General features: G+C 38.0%; 2 protein-coding genes and 1 long non-coding RNA gene across 4 annotated transcripts in view; 1 reads left to right on the plus strand and 2 right to left on the minus strand.

Moving 5' to 3' along the window:
* Positions 1-4,878, minus strand: part of LOC111871733 (ATP-dependent Clp protease ATP-binding subunit clpX-like, mitochondrial) — a 26,215-nt gene extending 21,337 nt beyond the window's left edge. The window contains exons 1-2 of the mRNA XM_023865028.2: positions 4,790-4,878; positions 1,693-1,812 (exon numbers count right to left, since the gene is read on the minus strand). Coding sequence (XP_023720796.1) covers positions 1,693-1,765 — 73 coding nt within the window. The 5' untranslated portion in view covers positions 1,766-1,812; positions 4,790-4,878. The remainder of the gene's footprint in view (positions 1-1,692; positions 1,813-4,789) is intronic.
* Positions 4,879-4,975: 97 nt separating this feature from the next.
* LOC111871735 lies at positions 4,976-9,807 on the plus strand. Its single transcript, XR_002844091.2, has 2 exons — positions 4,976-5,515; positions 7,839-9,807. It is a non-coding gene; the product is annotated as an uncharacterized LOC111871735 (long non-coding RNA).
* Positions 9,808-12,652: 2,845 nt separating this feature from the next.
* Positions 12,653-27,898, minus strand: LOC111871734. 2 transcript variants are annotated; one of them, XM_023865029.2, is made up of 7 exons: positions 27,699-27,898; positions 23,849-23,961; positions 22,426-22,496; positions 21,799-21,917; positions 19,396-20,658; positions 16,720-16,956; positions 12,653-13,926 (listed from the first exon to the last, which is right to left on the minus strand). In XM_023865029.2, the coding sequence occupies exons 3-7, from the start codon at positions 22,457-22,459 to the stop codon at positions 13,699-13,701; spliced, it is 1,881 nt and encodes a 626-aa protein (XP_023720797.1). In that variant the 5' UTR covers positions 22,460-22,496; positions 23,849-23,961; positions 27,699-27,898; the 3' UTR covers positions 12,653-13,698. The 2 variants fall into 2 exon arrangements, with proteins under 2 accessions (XP_023720797.1, XP_023720798.1); XM_023865030.2 differs by lacking the exon at positions 23,849-23,961.
* Positions 27,899-27,949: the final 51 nt, after the last annotated feature.

The following is a 27,949-nucleotide window of genomic DNA, read 5'->3' on the forward strand; positions in this document are numbered from 1 at the left end:
GAGCCTACTCAGTTAGGTCAAACTGATAGAACTAGTCCCTTTGGACACCAAAGACAACAACACCAGTCTGCCTTTACCAGTTCTTACAGTCTCTTCACTTGTGGATTTCTTATATTTTTCCTTCAACCCTGAAGTTGGAGGCGATACATTCCTCCAAAACGTCAGTTAACACCACATATACATGGTGCCAAATCCTCAAATCTTACACAATATAAACCACCTGTGGGAGCTAACGCAAACATTTTTAAATACCACACTCATGTGTTATCTGTCTCTTGTCTTCTGTTGTTTTAAAGGTTAAGAGACTCTGCCCTATCACAGATTTCATAGTATTTTCTTTTAGAATTCAGCTCTCTAGTTTTGGTTTCTATTTCAGTTTGACTCTGGCCATTAAATCATGCACGACCATGGGTGCAAGGGTTCATGTATGTGGCATTTTGAAATGTTCTTCTTAACGCCCACAGATGGTTTATGTTGTGTCTAATCTATATATCATGTCTAGTGTTAGTTCTAGAGTTCAGAGACAGGGACTAGCTATATTGATAGAGCCCAGTGAGTGGGCTTTGTACCCGAGGAGAAAAAGTCCAGTTTTGAAATGTTTTAAATAGAATGATGGATAACCTCCAGAACTTCAATAACTGTATTAATATGCCACCATCACAAACTTTTAAGATTTTATTTAAAGTAGTAATCACAAGTCACACAGAAACAATTAAGCTGTGAACTAAAATATTCTTGTGCAATCAGCCGTGCCAGTGTTGAACTGTAAAAACAAACATTTCATAGATCGTATGTAAGATTTGAGGTTTTCACGGCTGTGACTATGAAGCAAGCAGTCTTCTGGGATTTGGCACCGTGTATATGTTGTGTTAACCGACGTTTCAGTCTGCTTGTACCAGTTCTCACAGTCTTGTCGCCTGCGGATTTCTTATATTTTTCCTTCTACCCTGAAGATGGAGGCGATACATTCCTCCAAAACATCGGTTAACACAACATATACACGGTGCCAAATCCCAGAAGACTGCTTTCTTCATTTCATAGATCACTTCAGTCTCTGTCATCACAGTCATCAAAAACCCAGTTGACAAAGATCGAGGATATCTCTGAAACATTACGTTCTGGTTCAGTGGTGACAAAGCTGATTGCCTGAGATTCACTGCGAAGGCTTCAAATCTTAATTATGCCATGACATTGCTGAAGTAAGTGTCCAAAGTTGGAGAAAGTCCGCAGAAGAGCTGAAGCACAAGTATCACATGAAACACATAATGAGGTTGGACAAGCATGATACAAAAGCAAAAAACAAGGGACTCAAGTTTTTGTCCCTGCACACTGCAGATCCTCAGTGAAATGGAAAACCTGTAAAGTTTGATATTCATAATTTTTTTCCCTTGAAATTTTACACTGTTAAGGGAGGGTCATCTTATATTTGGATAAATACTGTAATTTGCAGTATGATTTTGTTTCTGTATCTTACGATACAGAGTTCCCTGGAGTGGTAGCTCAACTTCAGAATTTCGCAGCACTGCGGACTATCAGTACCAGCTGCTGTGCTGTAACGTAGACCTACCGAGGATTATCCAAGTTGGTCTGACTTTCCTGGACAAAAATGGCAAGACACCAGGTGGATCTACACTATATTGTTATACCATCATCATAAACTTTTAAATCTTACTAACAGATGAAAGAACTCACCATGCAGAACTCCAGAACTTCGCACACTGATGAACTTCCCTGCAGAAATGAAACCATATCTCACACTGCCCATGGTGATTAACTTCACTTATTATGTTATATGAGATATGACTAATTTTCCTGTAAAAATAAAATTATTCCTGTGGAAAATTAAATATTTAAATCAAATATTTATATATGATTTAGAACATTCAATTTTATAATACACAAACTACAATTACTGTAATCCAGGGTTATTTCAGAGTCATTTGTCATTATTTGCCACTTTATATACTGTCACGATTTAGGGGTTTGAGTAAAGATGGGGTGTGAGTTGGTGACTGGATTTATTGACCACTTATACAAACCAGGTGGATTTTTTCCATATACCTAATCCTTCCAGCCGCACTATGGTCCTGGGGGTCGACTCAGTCTCTAACAGAAATGAGTACCAGGAATATTCCTGGGTGTAAAGGACTGCCGGCACATAAGGCTGACAACCTCACTGCCATCTGTGAGCCCACTGCCTAGAAAATGTGGGAGCCTCGACACCTCACAACCCTATGGGCCTCCACGGCCTGTTACAGGGATACCTTTACTTTACTTACTTTTACTTATACAACCCACCCAGAACTACACGTAATTATGGCAGCACTGCTAATCTGCACAATTTATAAATCACCAAAGCACCCATTAAGCCTTTTCAAGCCTGCTGTGCTTGTGCACGCAATCCACTGCTTAGGAAATGCTAGCCTTACTCTTTACAGAACACCTTGTAGAAGTGTTTGGTTTCATCCACTGTTACACAACGAACTCTCTGTTTTCCTTTCAACTCCGGGGAAAAGCGTTTGTTGTTTGGGTTATTTCCATGCAACGGCCCACTGTTATTGCGTTTCCATGGAAGTACCCCTTCCGGATTCACGACATGTGACAATACGTATTATAGATGTTGCACTGTGGGAGCCTCCCACAGTGAAGCAAGCGCTACTCAAACAGCGCTCACCATGGCAGCTCCAACATCCATTGGTTAGCGCGCCGCCCTGAGATAAAATATAAAGATGAGCGCCTCCAACACTACAGTATCATCCCCGTGTGAAAGTGGAGTCGAATACCTCCACCGTGACCCTGCGAGTCATAGGAGGCGACGAAAAGGGAAGTCTCAAATCTGAGATAGTAAAATATGGTCGCCAGTCCCAAGGGACTCGGACCCAAGAAAGACTGCGCTAGCAGGGCCAGCAGCATATGCAAAAGATAGACCCGTCCTCTCGTCGGGGAGGGCACCCCACAAAAACAAGACTGTGACTGTCAAAGGGTAATAATTAATATCTGTCCATGAGCCCCATCTAGGAAAGAATGCCGTCACTAACTGATGCTAGCACTCTGCTTGCCTGATCATCTGTATTATTCATTCTAACAGCGATAAACATTTGTTATAGCTTTACCTGGTTGTCCCTCCACGCCACTGGATTCCACATCCCACAACATTATAAAACCACAAAATATCCTTTCTTGTGCAAACAACTTTCCAAATAAAAACAGATTTAAATGGAAACTATACTTCATAGTATAAACTATTTTTATTCTTGCATAATCAATTTTTCTTCAGAAAATTTATAAATATCATTCGAAATTAATGAAAAGTACTGCGCAAAGTACACAAATTGTACAATGAGATGCGCAAACATAATCCAAGATGTAGTATGTGAATCCACATTTAATACTTTGACACAGTTCATGGACTTAACGCTATGGTTGTGTATTGCCTGAGGATAACCTAAAAAGAAAGGTTGAAACATGTCGCAATAAGAACTGCACAAACGAATTTTGATATGAAAGTATCTATATTTTCTTATTGAGTATTATTGTTATTGTTGTGTTGACTGCCCCATTTGGAAAGTAAATATGTAAGTTTCCCAATGCACAGCATTCATCCACATTGTTACATGTCAGAGACTTGACATGGAGTTAGGGCTGATAATTGATTTACTGAATGCTTATAACTCATACCCACAAACAGTTACAACATTCTCAATAATCTACTCACATGCTACAAAACCACTACAACACAAACTAAATTCTGTTATGACTTCACTAGTTGTTCGTAAGTAAGAACAGTAGTGATTCCTCTACTTCCATGCTCATGGCTAACCACCAACTATAATTGCTAAGTTGCAAACTTTCGGTTTTGGTCCTGTTATGTAGTCTTGGCATGGACTGTATACAGAACACCCATTCCAAACAGTTTCTCTACTGTTGCATGTTTATTCATTGCCACAGAATGTGTTTATCACACGATTGCCTTGTGGCTGTCCCTTCTTGTTCCAATATTCTGGCTTCCAACCATCATGTCACAATAAGTACATACCATGAATGTATTAACGTACATTTCATTAACAATTCGCAATCCTCAGTCATTGTTCCCGTTATTCAAACGCCAAGGTCAGAATTTTTATACCAACAAATGTGACTATAAAGCACGTGCTGCCTTACACCACTTTCTCCATAACATTCAGGCTATTATCTCATTCTGTGTATAGAATTTGGATATGAGAATAGTGTAAATCAAATTAAATTCATTTATGCTACGCAAGTCAGTTCATATAAAATTTGGCACAAGACAGTGTTTACAGCCATACGAAGCCTACCTGTTATGTAAACACTGTCAACTGCCAAAGGCTATTTCCATACTACGCATATCGCATATATTATATTGAATCACATATTATCTCAATATCGCCAAAACGTAGATAGGCAGCTGATATGATAACACGCAACAGATTCTGGTGCTGTAGACGTGACGACTTCCTTTGAATGACGCATTATTACAAATATAAAATCGAGGCTCAATCATTATGGGTAAACAAAAAATCACTGTCAAGGTAAATATTAATATATAAATAAAGTCGGTAAAGACCTTGAATCTAGTTAAAGAACCTGACATAATTACATGACGTCACAAAAAAATAGAATTCAGCTACTTTTGAACACAAATTCTGTGTTTCAATACTGCTACTGTAATTTCTTATACTGTGTATTGAATAATTCATCACTAAATAAGCCACAATTTTATATTGCCTTGATAAAAGTTTATATAAAAAACAAAACCAAAAGACCTTACTCTTTATCATTTCACTAACTTCCCACTATTTGAACGACTTCTGCTAGAGGTCACCATCCAAAACCTTCCTTTCCGACATCTTGTTAACGACGAAGGGCAGCCAACTCTTAAAATATAAATGCTAGTTTCATATACTCTAGTGTCATTTACAGTAATTAATATTATTATACTTATAGTATACTTGTATTTGTGTTCGCGAGTTTCGATTTCGTTCGTCCATTTAGGTCTGGATGGGTGATAAAGAGTTCATTTTCATGTACTTGAAGCAAATAAAGTTAATGCACTGGGGCCTGGGTGCGAATTTCATAAAAATTGGCTGACATTTGTGGGATTCACAGAACATCTGTCGGCATTAAATTCCATCAAGACAATCAACACGATCAAGACCGATCGAAACCTTCTGTTTGTGATTATGAAACCAAGGTCACAGCAGTGGCACGTTCCGAAAGTAATTAATAGCATAGCATGTTTTGTGACGCAAACGGCAGTTACAGTGTATATCTTAGGCAGAACCGTGGCGCAATGAACCATGGTGTATTGCTACATTATGTCGGTCATCCTTGCTTAATAAATTATTGTTATGAGAAGGGAGTGGGGTTTGAGTACGATCTTTGAATTTCGAAATTTAGCCCATTTGTGGTGTTTCCATTCTAATTTCGAATTCGGAAGGACCTAAGATCACTCAGTTGGAGTTCTAGTGGTAGTGAACTGTTATACATATGCACGGTAGTGTGATTTATGTTAATTTAATTCGGTATATTACATTTCTGTTATTACAATGGACCTGTCTAAGCACCTACAATGATAATAAAGGCTTTTGTTTTGATTGATTCATTCATTCATTCTAAATTGGGTATTTCTTTCCAGAACTCCATGAACACTCTCATGTGCACTACATGCCCTGCTTATCTCATCCCTCTTTAGCTGATCACTCTATACAAAACTACATGCAATATTATTGTTTATTACATGGAATAATACCATTTAAACGACCATATTTCTGTGATTGTCAAAAAGCATTTATTGATTCCATGTCCAAGATGTTTACTATGCTGTGTCCACTTCAGGCTTATTCTGAGAACATGCTTAAATTCTGAAGAAACAACTACATTGATTATGACTGTTTTCTGGGAAGTGATGCCATATAATCTGGCCAAATGGTATTGACATTTCTGAAGAACCTGTTTTCTTCATCTACAGGACCCTGATTGAGGATAGCACATTCCAAAATGTTGCTGCCTTTCTGCTAGATTACACATCACATCCCGAAAGACAACAGTCTTCATATTATGCATTGGTGCAATTTTCAAAGTTCCCTATAGAAGTTCTTGTTAAGTTTTAGAGGTTTCAAAAGTTCCATTTGATTGCTATGAAGAGTAAACAAGTACTAGTTTATATATTTAACCAGCTGCAGTGGTTGCAAAATCTTGTTGATAGAAAACATATTTTAAAAACTAATGTACATGCATACCACAACCCTACATTAAAATTCATGATATAGCATTTCATTACATAATTAAATTTAGGAGCTTATGATGTTCATTGGAGTGCCAAGATGATGCAGATTTTAAATGCCAGTTTCCAGTGTAAAGGGTCTGGTTTGCCTACAACCAATTAAGATATTTCTACAAACATTTTAAATCCATTTTGTACAACAAAAAACGTAAACAGTAGGCTTCCACGTTGGTTCCCCTCACTGATGGTGTTCTTCATATTTATGTCACTGCTGTCCTGTTATGTGGACAAATGGAATTTTGTTCTACAGACGCACCAAACAAGAAAAGAAACCAATTAGTAGAAATTAATTGTCTGATCTTTTTCAGACACATCAGACCCCTCTCCCCCACCAAACAAAAGCTTCACTGGAGGTGCTAGATAGAACAAATGAAAATGTTACTAACAGTGAACTTTGACTGGTACCATAAAATAAGGTAAAACTGATTATAGGATCAATGACTGGTTGGATTTTCAGCAGTTTCTTCCTCCCGCCACACCCACATTAGCTCTGGGTCCATACCAGTCCATGCAGCCTTCTACTGAATGGGTATCATAAATCCTCTAAGTAGCTGACCAGTACTTCTATCTCATGCTGAGGTCCAGGTTGCTTGACGCTAACTTGCCTGCCTCCCCGTGACTTCATGTTGCGGCATTTAGGCACAAGGACATTACCTTTAATTTCCACAGTACAGTAAAAATGAGATATAAACCATTAAATAAAACAAAACAACTACCTTAGTTGGTTATTTTAACGTCGAAATCAAGACTACATACTGTCAATGAAAAAACAGTTAATGAATGAATGTGGAGCAACTAGTGGAATGAGAATTGCTTAGGTAAATCAAAGTACTCAAAGAAAACCGGCACCACTGCAACTTTGTCCAACATAAATGACACATGACCTGACCTGAGATCAAACACAGGTCACCATGGGAGGAAGCTGGTGATGAACTGCCTGAGGAAAAATACTGTAATAAAATAACCAGTCTTTTGGTCTTGTTCAATATTCAAAGGAACATGAAACAGGCTCTGACATAGTGTGTGTAGTGACAGAAAGAAGATTCACTACAAAAAATAAACAGACAATATGTGGTTTTAGATTTTGCTTATAGCAGATACTTATTTCTGCATATTGTTACCCCTTTCAAGTCTGATATTCATCTAAATATTGAAAATTTTAATTCCTAATATACATAAACACACTGAGCACCCATTGCACTGGTTAATTTTGTTTTGGGACAAAATAATTATTTATTCTGAAAATAATACAAAATACATAAATACACTCTGTGGACAAAATTCAGAACTTTTTTGATGCTAAAGCAGTTGTTACATACAGCTGTGAGCCAACTGTCTAGGAAATGTTGGATCCTCAACGTCTCATAACATAATGGGCCTGCACAGCTGGTTACAGGGATAGCTTAACTTTTTTACCTTTACATACATAGTAAACACTGCTTTCCAGGGTTCAGAATTACCTGCTACTGTATAAAGTAATGCTTACCGGTTCTTCAATTCTTGGATTGCTGTCAGTTCTTTTATTTCTCTTTAGTGAGGAAGAGAGAGATTTGTCTTGGGTGTGATAACTACATTCCACAGTACAGGATTCTGTGGCCATGACCGGAACATAATTATCATTATGATAAAAGGAATGTTCTAATGCAGTAACAGGAAGTTTGGTAAGGTAGATATAATTGATTTTCTTATAAATCACTGTTCTATTACTATAAATTATTACTCACTAATTCTAGTAAGCACCTTATGTACCACTTCAAGCAAAGATTACAAATAAGTGTACATCATATTGTTGCATAACCATGTAAACAGTAGAAAAACATATTATTATTTACATAAGTGCACCAATCGCATTTAAATGAGCTTTGGCTTCTTTTCAATAAATACAAAATATGCCTAGTGTAGTAGAACTCTGTAAGACTGAAGATAAAAATTCATGCCAACATCTAAAGATTATGATTCACTAATTTCAAAGCAAAGTCGTTTAAGAGTTTTCTAGTCAAGGTAACAGGGAGAATTGGTTAGAATTTCAACTTCTCCCTCTTATTACTAGTGACTGGGTGAATATGGGGTTTCTTCAAAATTTATTTTGAAAAGGAAGGTCCTGAAGGAACAACAATTTACATCAGAATATTTCCAAATCATCTATTAAAATATCTCTGTTACTTTTAAACTAAAAAAATATTACACTTATTTCTTACCAAGGTGTAACTTCATGTCACTACTGTGCTTTGGTTTGAAAACTTCTCTTCAAACTAGCATGTATCATACAGTGCAGCAATATCACACAAGCATTTGATTCAGATCTCAGGAAAGTGAATGCACTTACATCCAAAACTACAGCGATTGATTTTAAACCTACAAGACTTGCAGAGTTCTATTATGGCATTTGAGGAGCATCCTCTAGTACTGAGTAACAAATTATTTTTCAAAACAGTGAAAGTATCACAGTTGAAAAGTCATTGACACAGCTCCACCAGACATACACACTACTGTCAAATAGAGACAGAAAAAGAAATCAACACATTTACCAAAAACGGATATTTACTGTTGATAAAAGAACATACAATGACCAGTTCCTTACCTACCATAAGCAGACAATTTTGCTTCATCAACTGTTCTCATTTTCAAATTTATTCTGTTGGAGTGAGAGATATCTAAATTCAAATTTAATCCAAGTTACTTCCATGCAATTTTTTAATTTTTAAAAGGGAATAGAAAATTAGCTACAAAATTTACATCTTCAGCCACACATGTATATTACCTATTCAAGGCATAATTAAGAAATGTGCAACAACAGAAAGTAAAGCAATCATATTTTTATATCAAACTGTTTTAAATCAATGTAATCATACTTACATATTCTGTTAAACTACAATTCAATGTCAAGGAAAAGTACTGTCCTCAAAGCCAGGTACCTTTCAAGAAATTTTACAAAAAATGTTCATACAATCTTGAAAATATTTCTCGCCAAAGTTCAATCAGACATGAAATATACGCACAGTTAACAATTCTAGCTCATCCATTGTCCTCTGTTTAATTATTTTCAAATCACTGGATTTATGAATGTAAATAGAATTTTTACATAAAATGTGGCATTTTACTTTTACTTGAAAGCCTTTTTGTTCTGATAAATATTTTGTGTTACATTTGAGATGCCTACAGAAACACAAGTAGGCCTTCATGTAACGTGCGAATTACTTTTGTCCCACTTTAACAAAAAGTGGAATGTGTCCACAAATTTGAGTAAACTATTGATTTTGGCAAAAAATCATGTAGTGGTTCTCAAGTTGTTATATATAGGCGGCCAGGCATGGTGAAGCTAAGAGGCATATTTTTGCAACCTTCCATTGCAAACATGTCACTAGCATATCAGGCTGGTTAATCAAGGTTGCTAGAAATGTTCACACATCTATCATTAAAAATTGGATCAGATGGGTCAGAAAGCATACACCTGAAAGACCAACGAGAAGATAACATTAAGAAGTATGTTATAAGATAAGCTGTGAAAATGGAAGATGAACATGGCTCAGAATTAATGCTCAACGTGTATGAAATACTGGAATCATCTTCCAAACTGCTGCTGTCAAAACCTAAAAGACCATAGTAGCATATCTTTTCTTCTATTTCATGATATATTATTCTTATTACATGTCGGGGAAACAACACACGATTCTTTATAGAATTCAGAAAGTTCACATGTAGTAAGAACTGGTTTCTTTAAGTTCATTCACAGTATTCACCTGTATTTGAACACAACCACAAATAATAGTTATGTGCAATCATGAATTAGGGTGTAATATCTGTTTCAAACACAGCGAAATATTTTCATTGGTACATGCTTAACTCTTCTCTGTTCCATATATCACTTTTATCTTTTAAGCTACAATAAACTATAATAAGCTTAAATACAGATCCCATTATAATGGATTCAGTAGTCATATGGGAAAGTCTGTCACGTTATGCACATGGAGAAATGTTTTTATTAATACATTTCTTTAAAGCATACCTACAGATCTTGTCCATTCAAATTATTGTACATATTTACAATAATATACAGTATATGGTATCTGAAAAGCAACTGTTTACTGTTCTGAAGCTTCACAGTTATATTTGCCGCCCTGTGCTTAATGATGTATAAACTGATACACATTAAGAGTGCAAGATTAGTATATTTTAATACCTATAACATCTCATTCAAACTGTTCTTAACATTTGTGTAGGCTTCATGCAAAGTGAATATAGAAACTGTCAAAACATTCTTCATGCCAACAAATATTTCTGTTGCTTACTGCCTGAAGTGAAAATATCACGAGATTACACTACCATGACTGAAATCAGGAAGTGAGCACATTCATTTCAGATAGTTAAGAAATGGAACATTTGGTAAGGGTAGTGCCCTGAGCCGATCACATTGGCTTAGTGTGCTGGGAACATATGAGAAGTGCCAGTTCCTAACAATCATTTCTGCAACCATTCTGTGCAGAACTTACATCTGGCCTAGGGCCGTGCCATAGCTCAAGCGGTTAGTCGCTGGCTTCCCACCGCAGCGGCCCAGGTTTGATTCTGGGTATGGTCAAGTGGGATTTGTGGTGGACAAAGTGGCGCTGGGGCAGGTTTACTCCAAGTACTTCAGTTTCCCCTGCCAATCTTCATTCCATCAAATTCTTCATCATCATAATCACTTGGGGCAGGCTACAACAGGCCAATCAGTGGTTATCGTGCCAAGTGGACCCAGTGGACGCACACACATACAGATTCATTTTACAGTTATTCTGCAGGTTGAATGTACCTAAAAAACTTAAAATCCAACCACCCTAACAAGTGAATACCAGACCTTCCAGATATATAATACATTTCAAAATTATAAAATTATATCCAAGGGTCAATTTGACTGTTGAAGCCAAAGGACAATAGAGAGTTACTCTTCAGACACTGTATAACATCAACAGTAACAACAGGCACTCTCATATAAAGAAGATTACTCTTACAGATACTGACTAATCACAACAATATACAGTTACATTAATACACATCCTTCAAATCTGAGTTCACACTGGAGAATTAACCCATCTCAGTTAGTGTCAAGAATCTCTACAATCTTTTGCTTTAACCTTTTCTAGGGTATTGGTTAAGTACGTACAAGTACCATCTCATTTAACATTCAGTTACCGAACATATTGTCCAAAGAATGAATTTATGATTTTTATTTTATTCTAAAAATAAACAGATGATATCTCTAAACATATGAGTCTAAAGGTTTGTGAAAATGGTATGTTAACAATACATATGTTGGGCATTGTCCATTGCCTTGTTTTGAATACACAAACATAACATTTCAGAAACTGGTCCTGTCTCTGTCATGGGCTGGAATTTGAAACCTGCCCTGTTGGGCGCATCTTCAGAGATGGAGATTAGCTCCATCTAATGGGCCAACTGAGCAGGATTCTTTCACCGGATGATACAGATAGGGACAGTTTCCTAAATGTCATGTTTCTATAACCAAAACAAGATGATCAAGTTCAGTATATGTGTCAGTTTAATCTCTAACATATTTAACCATAAGAGCTTTATAATAACAAACCATGTATGTGGTATATTGTCTTCAAGGTAAGAACCAATTGTTTTCAAAACATGGCACTGCCCAGCAACGGCTCAACAGCTCCTCTATTTTGTATGTGTATTAATTGCCACAGAGAGGTGTTTACTGTGCCAATGCCTAGCAATGGCCGTCTCTTCTTGCTCCACTACTCTGATTTAACCTTTCATGTCACAATATTATTTTTCCTTCATATGGTTAGGAATCACAATTGTGGCTATCGTGGCTCCAACCCTTTCCTGTCTCATGCATAGAATATTCTGATATTTAACCACTGATATGCTACAGTAAAACCTTTTTAAAGCAGAGCCTGAATTAAACAGAAACCTGTCTTTATTAGAATAATTCTCTGGTCCAGAGAATAAAGTGTGAACACTTGTAACATCATCTATAATAATTCCAAGCAGCAGTGTTGTTCCTATCAAGCTACAGTCACTTAGTCAACAAATTACTACTTGGATAGTCGTTTTTTTCTACTCATGTAGTTTTTATTTCACACAAGGTGTATCGGAAAGTTCACGGACTAGGTCAAAAAACAGCTGTTGGTTTAACATACTCAATATTGGCTGCCATCTCCTTCAAAACAGTCTCCCTGGGAACGTATACAGCAATTGCATAGGTTTTTCCAAGCTTAAAAAGCACCATGGAAGGAATTTTCCTCTATGCTGTCCGGTACCTCTTGTGGTTCCCTTTGGATGTCAGATATTGTTTCAAAACATTGTCCCTTCTGTTTCATTTTCAATTTTGGGAAGCAAAGCTAAATTACAGGGGGCTAAGTCTGGCAAGTAGGGAGGATGGGGAACGATAACCATGTTGTTGTTAGTCACAGACTCAGTGGTTTATAGGGATGTGTGGATGGGCGTGTTGTCATGATGAAGGAGCAGTGTGGTGCATGTTCAGATTTTCTGATAAGATCTTCCGGAAAACTCCATAACCGGTCCCAAGTGTGTCTGCAAGCTCATGGATTGTGTGGCGACAGTCTTCATGGATGAGCTATCAAATTTTCAAATGACACGACAATGCACATGGGTGCATAGACGAGGGCATATCCCAAAACTTGAACTCATGGACAGAAGCAAAGCATTTCCATCAACAATTTTAGACACCTGAAAATGACCAATTTTTGTTGAAACATGTAGTGTTCATGCACCAGTGATATAGAGGAGATTTTAATGTTTAAAACTTTTAAAGGTTTTTAAAAAGCAAGTTGAACACGAGACGGCTAACTAACAGGAGTACAAACCGCTATAACTGGGTGGCAGGTAAGAGGAAAGACCCATGATTGTTTAAAATTAAATTCAATGAATAAAAATGTTATTCATATTTATAATATATTTGCCTCAAATTAATATGTCTTTATCTCTGATATACTCTGACACAGTGCTGTATCTTCAAGTCTGTCCAGGAATCTCAGAGATGTAGCAAACAGAAGCAATATGAATTTAATTTCAAGGAACCAAAATGTTATATATAAACATTATGTATACATATGATTCAGTGTCATACGTGACCTACATAGTAGCCTGAATTTTACAGATTAACAATATGTATACAGAAGATCAAACAACATCCTTGACCTATATAAATACTGTACTTCTCTCCTCTACAATTACAATTAAAAAAGGTTATCTGCAATTCTTTTATGCGTTCTTCTTCTATATTTACCTCTTTTCAAATTTGTCTTTAATCTGGAAAGATACACAAAAAAAAAAATACAGCTCCTTCAATCATGTTTGCAGCATATTCACTGTACAATCATTAATATCACTAATCCTCTGAGGAGTTCCAGACTAGAAAATTAGGAAATAAGCTGGTCCAAAGCTTTGTCCCTGTCATTATCAAACTTTAGAAGAGCATCTGACGCAAGCTGTTCTGGGAAACCTAAGTCCAAGAGTTGGACCATTGCCTCAAGATACTTCACAGCATGAGTGACATTGTATTTGTTCACAATAAGGGCCTTCTCCACTTGGTCACCTGGATAATTCTTCTCTTCCAAGCACTGAACTTGCAGCAAAAACTCAACTACCTGCACAGGAGAAAGAAGAGATGTAGTAAGGCTGATATGGATTTGCAGACTGTTCAAATCTTGAACTGTTCATACACTTTTACATGAATTCTGTTATGTTAAGTTAAAAATGTCTTTTGTTTCTTATTACACTTGGAATACTTGGCTCTGGCATATTAGTCTACTTTCCTTTCATAGGGCAAAAAAGTTGGCTTGTTGTTCAATTCCTATTACTGTAATTTTTTGTAGAATACAGAACAATAATATGATGGCTAAACAAAAAATTTCATGAAGCTTTTAGTTTGAGAGCAGCAACCAGCAGGCCATTGTTACTGGATCTAGGATATGTTATATGAAGACAGATCATAAACAATTATTAAAAATTATGTATGAAATGAAGAGTTCTGTCTTCTGGATATAATGCCATGTTTTCTGTTGAAAGTCAACTAACATTTTGGTGGAACATGTCACTTCCATCTTCAGGGCTGAACAGCACAAAGCAGGCAGTCAGCTTACACTTCAGTGCTGAAGAGGGATGTAACATGTTCCTCTGAAACATCAGTTGACTTTCAATGGATTACACAGTGTTATACGCCAGAAGACAGTACTTTTCATAACCACTGCTGGGAGAACCTCATATTCTACAAATGTATGAAATGTTTCTTTCATAACTCAACAATTATATATGTGGTGACAGCATAAAACTTTGAGCTTATATATGACAAAATTAACATACACAGAACCTGTACTTAAGTAATAAATTCTTTCCAGAAACAAAATAACAGTAGTAGCAATGTGCAACATATTTACAATTGCAAACAATCTGTCCAATAGGAAACAGCTGACAAGAAACTGAAAAGGAATAAATGTGTGAAGAAAGAAGAGATTAAGAGATTTTTCTTCCACTGCCCCGTAAAAAACAGAACCAAAGGTAGGATGATGGTGAACAGAGAAAGGAAAAAAGAAAGAGAAGGAGAAGGCAGAGAAGATAAACAGGCTTCATGAGTTATGCTTGGAACTCCTTGTATTCAATGTAAACTGATATTTAAATACCTACATGAGTGGTTAATATAAAACAACAGTTACATGCCAAGGAAAAACTGCATACAGATATAAACCACCCAGACTTATGGCTTCCTGGCCAACGGCATGAATCTTTAACGAGTGTACATATGAAAAGCACTGTTGTCTGGGTTGTAATGCTGTGCAGTTTTGTGACAGCCCTACATTTTGGAGGAACACACTGCCTCCAAATTCTGGGTCAAAGAGCAAGCCGGTCAAGGGTTTGAATTTCTCACAGCAATGGCCTAAGTAATGCCTTCCGGGTTTAAAATTCTATAGTTTGGTGACAGCCTGATGTTTTGAAGGAACAGATTGTCTCCAAAACACAGGGCTCTCCAACCCACTTAGCATTACAACCCAGAATGCCACATTCTTCATAGTCACTGATATGAGAATCTTAAATCCAACTGCAGCTAAAATCTATAGAAAAGAGTTAAGAATTCAGGTAAGGTGGAACTGTCCCTGTGCTTAACAGGAAGATGGAAGTACGAAGTGGTAAAATCTCATGTTTCTTATATGAAAAATCTTACAACCTCAAATATCACATTATATAACCTGACAATGATAATTTACTATCAAAATATGTATCTGGTATAAGTATTGAACATCTTAACTTATACAGTTATGTTACTAGAACAACATCAGTAACTTAAAATTTTCAAGCATTCTGACTATAATTACTTTCAGTGACTCACTATCACTGTCAAAGCGGCCTCCGTAGTCTAGAGGTAACGTTCCCACCTCATGACTCGTAGTACGCGGGTTCAAAAACCTGGCAGAGGTCGTGGAATTTTTAAGGGCGGAAAAATTCAGGGAACAAGTCCTCCGGGAGGGACTTTAAGCCGTGGGTCCCGTGTCGTAGATTTACGGCACGTAAAAGAACCTCATGTCTCTAGGAGACCTCTGAGCAAAATTAGGCAACATTTCCCGCCCAAGTAGTTTCCAATTCCTCCGGTAGATGGGGAAGTATTAGGTATCACTGCCAGAGGAGGGGGGGACCTCTCTGACAGAAAGGGACTAACTATTAGATACCACTGCCAGAGGAGGTTGGAACCTCGCTGGCAGAAAGGGGCTGATAGTAAGCACCAGTACCGGTAGGGTATGGAGACAGTAGAAATTAAAGGGGGACGTACAATGGACCACTAACCGGTCTAAGTGCATGGGGAAAACCCACCCCCTCAACACAGAATACGGAATCACTGTCAAAGTTATCTTTTAATCAGCTCAGAATTACCACATGCAATTAAATCCTTAATTCTTCGTCCCATACAAAGAAAGTCTTTTCTATGCTTTGATTTTTGTCTAGTTACTTATGTTTTTATATTTCTGCACTTACATGACATCCAGAAGATAAATATTAAAAACTAAGATCAACATATCTAGGAGAGATCAATCCACAAAATAAAATTATATTCATAGCTCAAGAAGTTAAAATTATAGAAACTTGCAAGATTTCTGGTTCTCACTGCTAGCACTATAAAGATTACATCTTCTGGCAGATCATTATCAGTATTTTGGATAACCCTGCTGCCTCTGAAATGCTGGTAACATCACATCCCAGAAAAGTATAATCTTTAAGGAAATCTGACATGCATAACTGGTTAACAGTGTTTATGATGGATTGGCAGCAGACATTTGCATAGGATATAAAAATGTGAAGTCAGTGCTTAATATGTCCTCACATTATACACAGCTTATTTTATTGTTTTGATTACAGTAAGTTTACTGGAAACATCCCCTGTGTGGACTCACTTTCTTGTCATCCTCTCCTAGTAACTGACATGCCCGTGCTACACGAGGCAGAGGAAATCCCATCTCACTGATGTGTTTCACTAGCTTTTGGGCTGCTGGCTTCAGATCTCGGAATGGATTTGGCAGAGTCGGTTCTACTTCTGGTTTACTGGCTGAGTGACTTGCAATGGATGGTAGCTTTTTTGTTTCAGCCTGTGACCGTTCAGGACTGTCCAAGTCAGGCCATGGCTTCCAATTCTATATAATAGACACATAGTTATCAACCTCACTTCTAGTACTATTATCCATATATAATTATTAACACCAATAAATCCATTTACAAAATGTGTTTCTGTTTCTGCATGCTCGTAATAACTCACTTGCAGTACTGAGGCTCAGGCAATAGAATAACATTAATATGGAGCTTAACCAATCAGCGTAGTATCGTTTAAAACCCTAGTGACTGCTGTGCTCTGGGAGGATTTTCTGCTTTATGGTGCTAAATTGTTTCAGAAGGGTATTACTTCCCCAGTAATCATAGGATTTTAATGAAACATCCAGTGAATATTCATTATATACTGAAGGTTTTGTAAATGAAATAAATTTTACCTTAATAGTTGAGCTTTGTGTAGTAGGTCTTGAAGCAGCCTTCAACACACAGACTGGCCTCACAATCAGGCCACCAGAACACTGTCTCCTACCTCTTTTTGTCCTTGCAATAAACAACACATCCCTTTGTTGGCCTTGACTTCCTTTCAGTTGCAGGAATCCTCTCTGCCAAATGTCTTTCAAGGAGTCTAGGCCCTGTATTGTCTGTGGAATGTCACCTTGGAAGTTCTCATTCAACACCACCTTTATGTTGTACAAGAAGAGCCTAAACCATGCCAATTCTGAACTTCAAGTGATCAATTCATATCTTGTAAATCTGCTCTGCAGATAACTGTGGGGTTGAGAATTGTGGCATTGAGTAATCTTCTGAACATTTTAATGTACCAATTAGTCATTTTTTTTCTTTCTAGAAGGTAAGCATGTAGTTCAGAACTGAAACAGATGTTTCCTTTTCTTCCATTTCTTCACATAATCACCATGATATGTTAAGATCATGATAGCATTTTTTCTTTTGTCAGACCATTTCAGCAGAGGCAGTGGGCCAGAATTTTCCCTTTCCTCAGTTTCTACTCTCTCACTATTTTTCGTACGCATTTCCAATTCAGGTGCAGAGTTCCAACACAATCAATTTTCATAAATTTTGTTTTATAGCCTGTGCTTGTGCATTGTATAAGTTGTCCATCCACAATGTATGCCCTTTATCACGCACTGGTTCCACGGTAGAAACAAAAATAGCTTCCATTTCACTTTTTTCTTCTGATATAAGTGTTGAATGAAATCTGGTGTCCCTTTCAGTATAAATAACAAAAGATCATAAATAGCCTTAGTCAGATTCACAAAGCTTGTAAGACTTAATTCCAAATTTTGATGACTTCAATAAAATGTAGAAAATCTCCCTTTCCACAGTGAATAAAATTCATCTATTGTAATATTCTGGACTGGTATGTACAAAGTTTGAAATTTCCTTTTCAGATATATCACTGGGTATATTTTGAAAAGTTCTGGAGGGCTCAGGTATGTATATTTGCTGTCAATGCTACTGAAGTTGATTCAAATCGGTCCATTGATATTACACAGTCAAATAAAGGAATTGACAAAATATAATTTTTGAAAAGTATGATTGTAATGTGGGCTTCTGAACTATGCCCACGGCCATGAAAAGTGCCAGAACAACATACACCTCATCTTCACTGACAGGTTCCCAGTCTTTCATCCTAAATCATAATGCTAACATAATTCCCCTGGATTTTAACACTGTTTCTCATAAATATTTGTCTCACAGATGGTTATTTCTATTAGTTCCTGTGTGAAAAGCAGCTTGAATGCATCTGCACCTTCAGTAATATTTTTTGCTTCATTTTGTGGGCCAGACTTTCCTATAAATAATTCCTTTCTTCCTACATACTTAGCCATGTTCTACGTAAATGCCATAACACTAGCCCCATCCTGCAAAGCACTTCTTGAATCTTATGCACTGTCACTGTTTTCCTTCACACTTCCTTCCATTGCAATGGCTCCATGAATGGGCAAACCTTCAATTAGACTAGAATCGTCATCTAGCCTGGAGAACGGAGTTCTGTTTCTGGACTCAAACCCATAACATTTTGTACCATTGAAGTTCTGTGGTTATGACATTTAAGAGTATGATTAATTTGGGGCCAGTTGTTTATAAATGTTCTGAATGAAAAGACACAGAAACAGGAATTTGGACATACAATGATGCAAGTTACAAACTGCAAAATGAACATAAGATTATTGTACCCACTTAATTAGTTAAGCATTATGCCATGAAGACATATGGGGGAAAGGAGGAATGGCTAGCTTCACGCCCATTCGTCTTTGTCCCTCCCCAGCAGGAAAAGGGCCCTGCATCCACTGGATAGGAGACTAGGCCAGCCCCAGAGTCAATCTGGGCACAGTGGAGAAGATAAAAATCTTGCACTGCCATGAATTGAACCTGGGTCGTCCAGCCCACAGCATACTGCTATAACGACTGAGCTATCCCGACTCCCAGAGATGACTGTAAAGACAACAAATTAATTTTTAAATTGGAAACATGTATACTTACACTTCTTTTAGAATACTCACCTCCAATCCTGTAGATCCAAAGCTGTTGGGTCTCGGAGGTGGTGTGTGGCTTGATCGTCCCACAAGTGAAACACTTTCTTCTACATGTTTGTTTTTCAATTCTTTCTCCAATTCTTGGACTATGTCTGGGACACTCTTGGACAAGGATCGCCCCGGGGAATGTTGATCCTGATTGGAGTTACTTGTGGACGGAAAGGACGCACCATAAGTCAGAGGCGGATGATGAATTGTTGAAGTGAGGGTCGAATAGCCACGTCTTTCTACAACATCTCTGTTCTCAACTGCCCCTGAGCAAGCCAAAAATGGTTGCAGAACTACTGCTGAATTTTTTGAAGTTACAGTATGGTTGGTTTGTTTCGCTGGATCCAAAGAATAGCTGACATCTGCATGACCAGTGTTCATACTGGCTGCCCATGTCTGTCCAGGATAATGACAATATGAATTTTCAGATTTCAATGCCATTTCAGCTATGGAATAATCACATGGATGAGAAACCAAGGTGGCATAACCATCATTTCTGTTAACGTGTTGTTTTAGCCGAGGACTGGTGCCATAAAGACCATATCCAGTCAAACCATTTATATGAGTATGTGTTGTTAGCCCTTTCTTTAAATTTGAATCAAATGCATTGCAGAGTGCCACCTGATCCACACTGTAAACTGATGCTTGGGAAGAGTAACTGCTGTTCAGTGCTGCTTCCAAGTCAGGTGGTTTCTGCTTGATTTGACAGGGAGAATTTGACAAAGGCTGAAGAACATGAGCTAATTCTTCCATTTCATTTATTGTCTTAAGTTCCATGTTATCAAATGGACTTGAGGTGTCAGCTTCAAAATCAGATAAGTTAAAACTGTCTGAAGCTTTGCTAGTGCAAGTACCGATGGAGGCCAGAGTAATGGGAACAGGTGTTAACATGGAATACTGAGGAGTCGATGCAGAACTGAGGCTAGAATATGAAATACTCTGAAGAACAGGAGCTAGTGTAGTACGGGACACTGCGTTAGTGAAGGAAGGTGGGGGCTCAGGATATGAACCACTTGATGCTGTGGAGTTGACATAGGAACCATCGGACAACCCCACAGTGGAAAAGGAAGAAGCCGCTGGACTCACGCTGGAGCCTGTAGTGACTACTCTTGTTTCATGAGATTTTGATGTGGCTCTCTTCTGAGTCATGATTCTCTCCCTCCTATTTTCAACAGCTGCTTTTCGTAATTTTCGCCATTCCCCCATCTTCTGCAGTACACTCTTCTCGAGCTTGAAGTCATACTACAATATGACAAATGAAAACACCCAAGTAGATCAAACCACAATTCTGCACACAAACAAATAAATAATCAACTGCTTGACTGAGTAACCAACATACTATTCCCTTATGGTCCTGAAAATGTAGTCTAGGTTTGTGAGTTCTTAAGGAGCTAAAAATTAAACCTACCAATATCTCACTACATTCTGCAAATCACTTGAGGATGCCTCTTTTTTATTGCTAGTGGTGTGGGACTAAGTCCCTTGTACTGCGGCCACTTCTGGCCTATTGTACCAGCCCCAGATGATAGGTGAGGGTGACTGTGGAGCAATTGGTGGAATGAAGATTGGCAGGGGAAACCGAAGTACTCAGAGAAAACCTGCCCCAGAGCCACTTTGTCTACCACAAATCCCACTTGATCAGGCCCGGGATCGAACCCGGGCTGCCATGGTGGGAAGCCAGCGACTAACCGCTTGAGTTATGGTGCGGCCTTGAGGATGCCTAAGTATGATCTCGCTGTTCATTCACATTTGTATGAATGCAACAATCCAAGTGACATTTTTAGGTTATTTAACATTCCTCTGTCATTGCCATCAGATGTCTGGGAGACTGCGACTGATGAACTGGAAAGGATGTGGAAGCAGTCACAACTGTTTTAAGGTACTATCCCATCACTTACTCGAAGGAACTGAGGAAAACTGAGGAACCAAAACCTTGGTTACGACAGCCAGTCTGGGCTAAGGGCCCCCATACACACACAGTTTGGCCTTCCGTTCGGCCTGCACATTTGAACACTGAAAGGCAAAACTGATGTGTGTGGTGTGGCCGGCCGGCCAATCGTTTGGACTGTTGGCCTGTAGGAAATCCATCAGTCCTACCTGCAGGACCGTAGCACGTGACATGTGTGATTCAGCAATATAGGCTGGAAGACCGTGACCGTGGCATGAAGCCTGCCGCTTTATCTGCGCGTGTATGGGGAAGGAATGGGAGAGGGCAAACTGTGAAAGTTTTGCCTGTAAGGTCGATCGGAAGGCCAAAATGTGTGTGTATGGGGGGCCTAATATTCAGAACAAGGGCCTCACAAATACAACAGAAGAGTGCAAACCATTTGAACGAAATATTCAGTATAGGGAAGAGCATGAAGAGGATTGGAAATACCTTACCTCTTCCGTGACAGTTTCACTGGACAACCTATGTTGGTAGGTAACTGGTAAAGTAACCTTCCTTGGTGGTTTATATTGTTCACTGATCTTGACAGGAACATTATCCATGTATGAAAAAGCTGTAAAAGAATATATATAGTTTCATTGCTTATCGTAGTCTGATACATCATGCACAAACTTAAAGTCAAGTATTATTCTTTATCTGGTAATGCTAAATAAATTTCCTGTAGTACAAACAGGCTACAAAGTGATTATCTATAGACTCCAGTAAGCAGGATCCTTGTTATACATCCACAAATGTCATGAGGACTAAATCATTTTTTTTAATTCTTGAGCTCAATTAATTAAGCATCATTCCATGAAGAAGTTGTCAGGGGGTAGAGGTACAGCTCCACTATTCTTGACTTCAGCATCAGACGGAGTGCTCAGCTTCACCCCCCCTCAGAGCAGGTCTGAACACTGTTGAGAAAATAAACACCTTGCCCTCCTATAAGAATTGAACTCCAGCCGTACAGCCCGATGCTATACTGAGTTATCCTGGCTGTCTAAATAACTGCAGCAATGAATACTAAGACATATAAAGACTTAATTAATAAACTTGAAATTATGACCCAAATGTAATCTCACCTTGTCTCTCTGATTCACGTCCATATCGGGACATACTGATGTTTCACAGCTGCCCTTGCAATCACCTGCAACTGAAATTCATTGCATATATCCACCACTATTCTGAATGGCATTTGTGACACAATGTGAACTTAAGAGCACCATTTTCTGGGATGTGACATCATAGAGTCAAGTAGAAGTTCATCAACTTTTTGGAGGAACATACTGCCTCCATCTTAAGGGTTTATGAGTAAGAAAACAAGCTGGTTACTTCCTGGAGCTAGGACAGTTTTCTCCGAGTACTTCAGTTTCCCCTGTCAATCTTCATTCCACCAACTGCTCCATAATCACCCTCACCTATCATCTGGGGCTGGTACAATAGGCCAGAAGTGGCTGCAGTACAAGGGACTTAGTACCACCCCACAAGCAATAAAAAAAACTTAACAATTAAACGCTATTTATATTCAAACTAGATACATATAAAATCATTAAAATGACAGGTGTTGGTCAAAAAATTTGAGGCCTGAACAGACATGGATCCCAGATAATCTTCTGAAACAAGTATTGTTAATTTAAAAATTTTGGATTTTTAAGTACATTTAAACAAAAGAACAGCAAAAATAATTACTCAGTTTATCATCTACCATTCAGGTAAAGTACATGTAAAATAACTAAAATTCAAAATTGGCAACATTTTTAAAATATATATCTTAGCTATATCATAAGTTGTTACCATTTTATTTGTCAGAACTAAATTCTTACTTATTCTGGTGACTGGATCTTCTGCAATTAATATAATTTCAGTCTTGAGCCAGAGGTCTTTTTTTTGCTGATTATTTAATGATGTTTTCAGCATCAGATGGTAGGATGACAGATGAATGGGAAAGGGTTTGGTGAAGGAAGTGGTCACGGCCTAATCAAGATACTATCCTGGCATGTGCCTGGGCAGCCTAAGGAAAAAACGTTTAAAACTCACTCAGGATAATTGTGTCCCAACCACACTTCAAACCAAGCATTTCCTAAATACAATTCTAGAGTGTTACCCTTAGAAAAGTCATATGGGTGACGACATAAATTAGATAGATTAGGTGATTTGATGATTTCATATTAACAGTGACTGCTCAAAGTACCTATAAAGTGTCCCTATGCTAGGAAGTCGCACAGAAACATTTAAAAAACAAATGCTTTAATACTTGACATAATATTCCCAATGGCCCCATTAGAAGCTAACTTGTTCATTCATTCATTCATTCATTCATTCATTCATTCATTTCCTTTATTTTCCATATATCCATACAGGTAAAAAACCTAGGATGTGGAAATAGTCTAACTAAACTAGTCACCAAATTTAGATATGTTCATGAAATATGATAGTATGTCCAGAAACAGGAGAAAGTAACTGAAGATATATCTCTAAACATATTGCAACTACACTGAAACATACCAAATGCTGTGGGCTTGAAGACAATGTCCCTCTTTTGTATTCAATAGGTCCTGGGTAGAAATCTTGACCTAGAGACCAGCTATCCTCAGTTTTCATAGTCGTCCTATGTGTCTCTAGGCAAATGTCAAGACAGTACATCAAATTAGGTCATGACTGCTTAATAACACATCATTTTCAAATTATTATTCATTAATCATCCTACCATTTGACACTGTGACATCTGAGTCACTGACAGCATTGATAAATGAACTGCAAATACATAAATACATCAAAACATTATGTGAGCAAAAGATGTATGAGACTGGTTTCTGTATTCTAAACAAATAAGAACAGCAACTTCTTAAAATTCTTCCTGATGACATTTTAGGATTCTTCTACCTATTGATATCTTCAGCTCATAGGCAAGAAAAGAGAGGGGTCTCATATATTTCACCTTCATTACGTAATACAATCACTTTACACAACAAATTTAGGAATAACTGTTAAACAATGGATTATTTTTCTTTTATTGCTAGTGGGATGGGACTAAGTCCCTTGTATTGCGGCCACTTCTGGCCTACTGTACCAGCCCCAGAAGATAGGTGAGGGTGATTGTGGAGCAATTGGTGGAATGAAGATTGGCAGGGAAAACCAAAGTACTCGGAGAAAACCTGCCCCAGTGCCAATTTGTCCGCCACAAATCCCACTTGACCAGACCCGGGATCGAACCCGGGCCGCCGCGGTGGGAAGCCAGCAACTAACCGCTTGAGCTATGGTGCGGCCTCAAACAATGGATTAAGATGAATGTCACTTTATATAACCATTGCACAAGCTTCATTCTATAACTGTGGTCGATTTCATGGCGCGTTTCAGTCTATTTCAACCACCAGCAAATGGAGATTACTGCAGAAAACTTTAAAACATATACAAGTATAATCTTAAGCTCCTCCATGGTTGAGATGGAATAGCTCAGTTGGTTTAGCGATGGGGTATGTGCTGGACAGCCAGGGTTTGATTCCCAGAAGAGGCAAGAGATTTCTCTCTACTCTACAGCATCCAGACTATGGTTCTGGACCCACATACCCTCCATTCCAATGGGTAGGGCTATTTCCCTGGAGTAAAGAGGCCAAGGTGTGAAGCTGACCACTCACCTCTATTCAGCACCAAGGTCAAAATGGTGGAGCTATACTTCTGCTTCCCACATGTCTTCATGGTGTGGTACTTAATTAATTAAGAACAGGGACAAATTACCTTCTACCTCTCATCCTCTATGGTTTTGATTTGTATCACATGTAAAACTGCACATCAAAAGACAAAAGATCAAAGAAACTGGATTGACAAACTGAATAAATCTTTCCTTTGCTAACACTACAAACAAGTATGAATTACTAGCAATCTCACCTAACAGGGTCTGATAGAGTGAACTTTAAAGAAAATAAATATGGCTGTTACACTGAATTTCATTATAAATTAACAAGAAGTTCTTGGAAGAACTAATAACCTAATTTCCTTTCAGTACATATTGAGCATTTGATATGACATGGACCACACTGAAAACACAATGTCCAAAAGCTCTACTATTGTTGTGTGTCTACTCATTGCCACAGGAACGTGTTTACTAAGCCACTGCCTAGCAAGAGCCCAAGAACATGTTCAAAGAGCTATTGTTTAAAAATGATAATAGTGGTGGAATACACAAACACACAGGCTACAAGGTGACCTTGAAGTTTCAGTTTACTTTTTCAAAACAAGGAGAGCTGGATAAAAATAGTGCGACAACCACAAAATATATTTTGAAGATCGTCTTTTGGGATGTGACACTGTGTAGTCTGGTGGACAGCATTACTGACGATTTATATGTGTTGCTCCCTCCATCCTCAGGACAGAAGTTGGAGGTAGCACAATCATCTGAAATTCTGATAAACATCTACCAGATGACATGGTGTCACATCATAGAAAAGAGTAAGCTTCATAATCAGCGCAACGAGAATCTCAAATCAAACCTATGCGGATTTTATTTCAAATTTCTTTAACACAATTTAATGACTGCAGCAAAACGCATGAAATACGGAGTAACAACAAATTATACAAGGTAATTTGTAAGTCCCTCTGGGATCTTTGAACTCACCAGCGCAACAATCAAGATAGACAAAGCAGAAAGGAGCACATCAGTAGGTAGAGAATCTCTCCTAGTTTTTTCAGGTAATAGGTACTATGGCATATTTGCAGGTTTCACCACCAGATGGCAGTTGTAACAAAGCATTCTGTGTCTTGGAATTTGACACAACTGAGTCAATTGTGACCATTATGATGGAGGAATGGAGGTTTCAGACCAAGTACCACATAGAACTACCTATGGACAAAACAATTTGTGAGTGGTACAAGGAATTCCAGCAGATGGCTCCTGATGAAAGTTTGACAGCCTCAGCCGATGGCCACAGTCGGCCTGTTCGTTTCACAGCACGCAGGCAGCTACTCTACTGGAATTTCTTGTACCACTCACAAATAGTTTTGTCTGTAGGTGGTTCTGTGCAGTACTTGGTCTGAAGCCTCTGTTGCACTTTCAAAATAGCCACAATTGACTCAGTTTTGGCAACTAAAGACACAGAACGCTTTTTTATCCCGTCCTTGCTGTGTTTTGTCACGAATGCCTCCTAGCAATGAAACCTACAAGTATGCCATGGAGGCTACTGCCCAAACAAACAAGGAGAGATTCTCTACCTATTGATATTATCCTTTCTGCTGTGTCTGTCTTGGTTGCTGCGCTGCTGATTTTGGAAGTTCGAGAGGGACTTATGAATTACCCTGTATTTAAAAATATCACCGTACTTTATACATCTGGCTACTTCTTTTATTAACCCACTATCGCTGCATATGGGTGATTCTTACACTGTTTAACATATCTGTTATCAACTGGAGAAATTATATGGAATCAAATGAGATATAACCAAGACTTACAAACAAGTCAGCAGGAAAACCCCCAAACTTCACAGTTGTTATATCTGCAAGCACTTTCTTTATATAGATTGTGCCAATAAAGACTTCTGTCTTCTGGGATATAACACCATGCAGTCCAGTGAAATCAACTGACATTTTGGAGAAGCATAGTGCCTCCATCCACAGGGTCACAGAGTAAGACAAGCAAGAAACCAGCATGAAGCAGGTTGCTGACCCCTTCTCTTGGCCAATTTCACTAAACTACATGATGTTATAACATAGAAAATAGCAGTCTCTATGGCCACCACTGAGAGAACCTCAAATCCAGCACAGGATTTATAGGTGTTTACAATCAATCTCCACACCAAATTTCACAAATCAGAACATATTACCAAACTGAATGCTTTTGAAAAATACTACATGACCACCATGTTGTTATATTACAGTCACATCCAACTTCAATTCTGAACACAGAGGCTGGGTGTTCCTTTAAAACATTTATGCCTGTCTACCAAAGTACATATTTTCGACATCCTGGGTCCAAATTCTTTCCTCAGGCAAAGTGGGTTAAAACACAAACAAGAACAAATAACTAAAAACAGCATCATGAAAGTTACATGGATATTACCCAGCTCTGCTGCCTCCATGTCAATGTTGAAACAAAATCACTATATTTAATTTGTCTGTGGATTTTTGCAATGGTCCTGTCACGAAGAAATCTCTAACCTACACAACTCTAATACATATACAAATTTATTCGTAAAAAATGTATTTATATGAAGCAAAATACAATCACTCCACAGCAAGATACTTTCAATTAACTATAATCATGAAGGATGAATATTCTGAAAATTTGCATTTCACTGAATAATGACATGACACAATGAAACGTATGCCTTGTAGTTCGATATTATTATAGCCATATGGAACTGACCTTCTTCCCATCTCAATTCACTGCTTACGACAGACTTTTTGCAGTACATAAAAACATTTCTTTCACACTAGCCGAGTTTATTTTCTAGATTTTGTCACGTTCATAGACTGAAGCTGCTACGCAAGATATGTGTTACTTTCCTAACCTCCGACATATTTCCAACGTTGACTCCTGATTCGTTAGTTGACCTACACTATTGCCATCTTCGGGAAATAAAGTAACCAGTCATTCAACATGTTAGTGAGTTCAGA

Source organism: Cryptotermes secundus, unplaced genomic scaffold (genome assembly GCF_002891405.2).
Source record: "Cryptotermes secundus unplaced genomic scaffold, Csec_1.0 scaffold602, whole genome shotgun sequence".
NCBI classification, from domain to species: Eukaryota; Metazoa; Arthropoda; class Insecta; order Blattodea; family Kalotermitidae; genus Cryptotermes; species Cryptotermes secundus.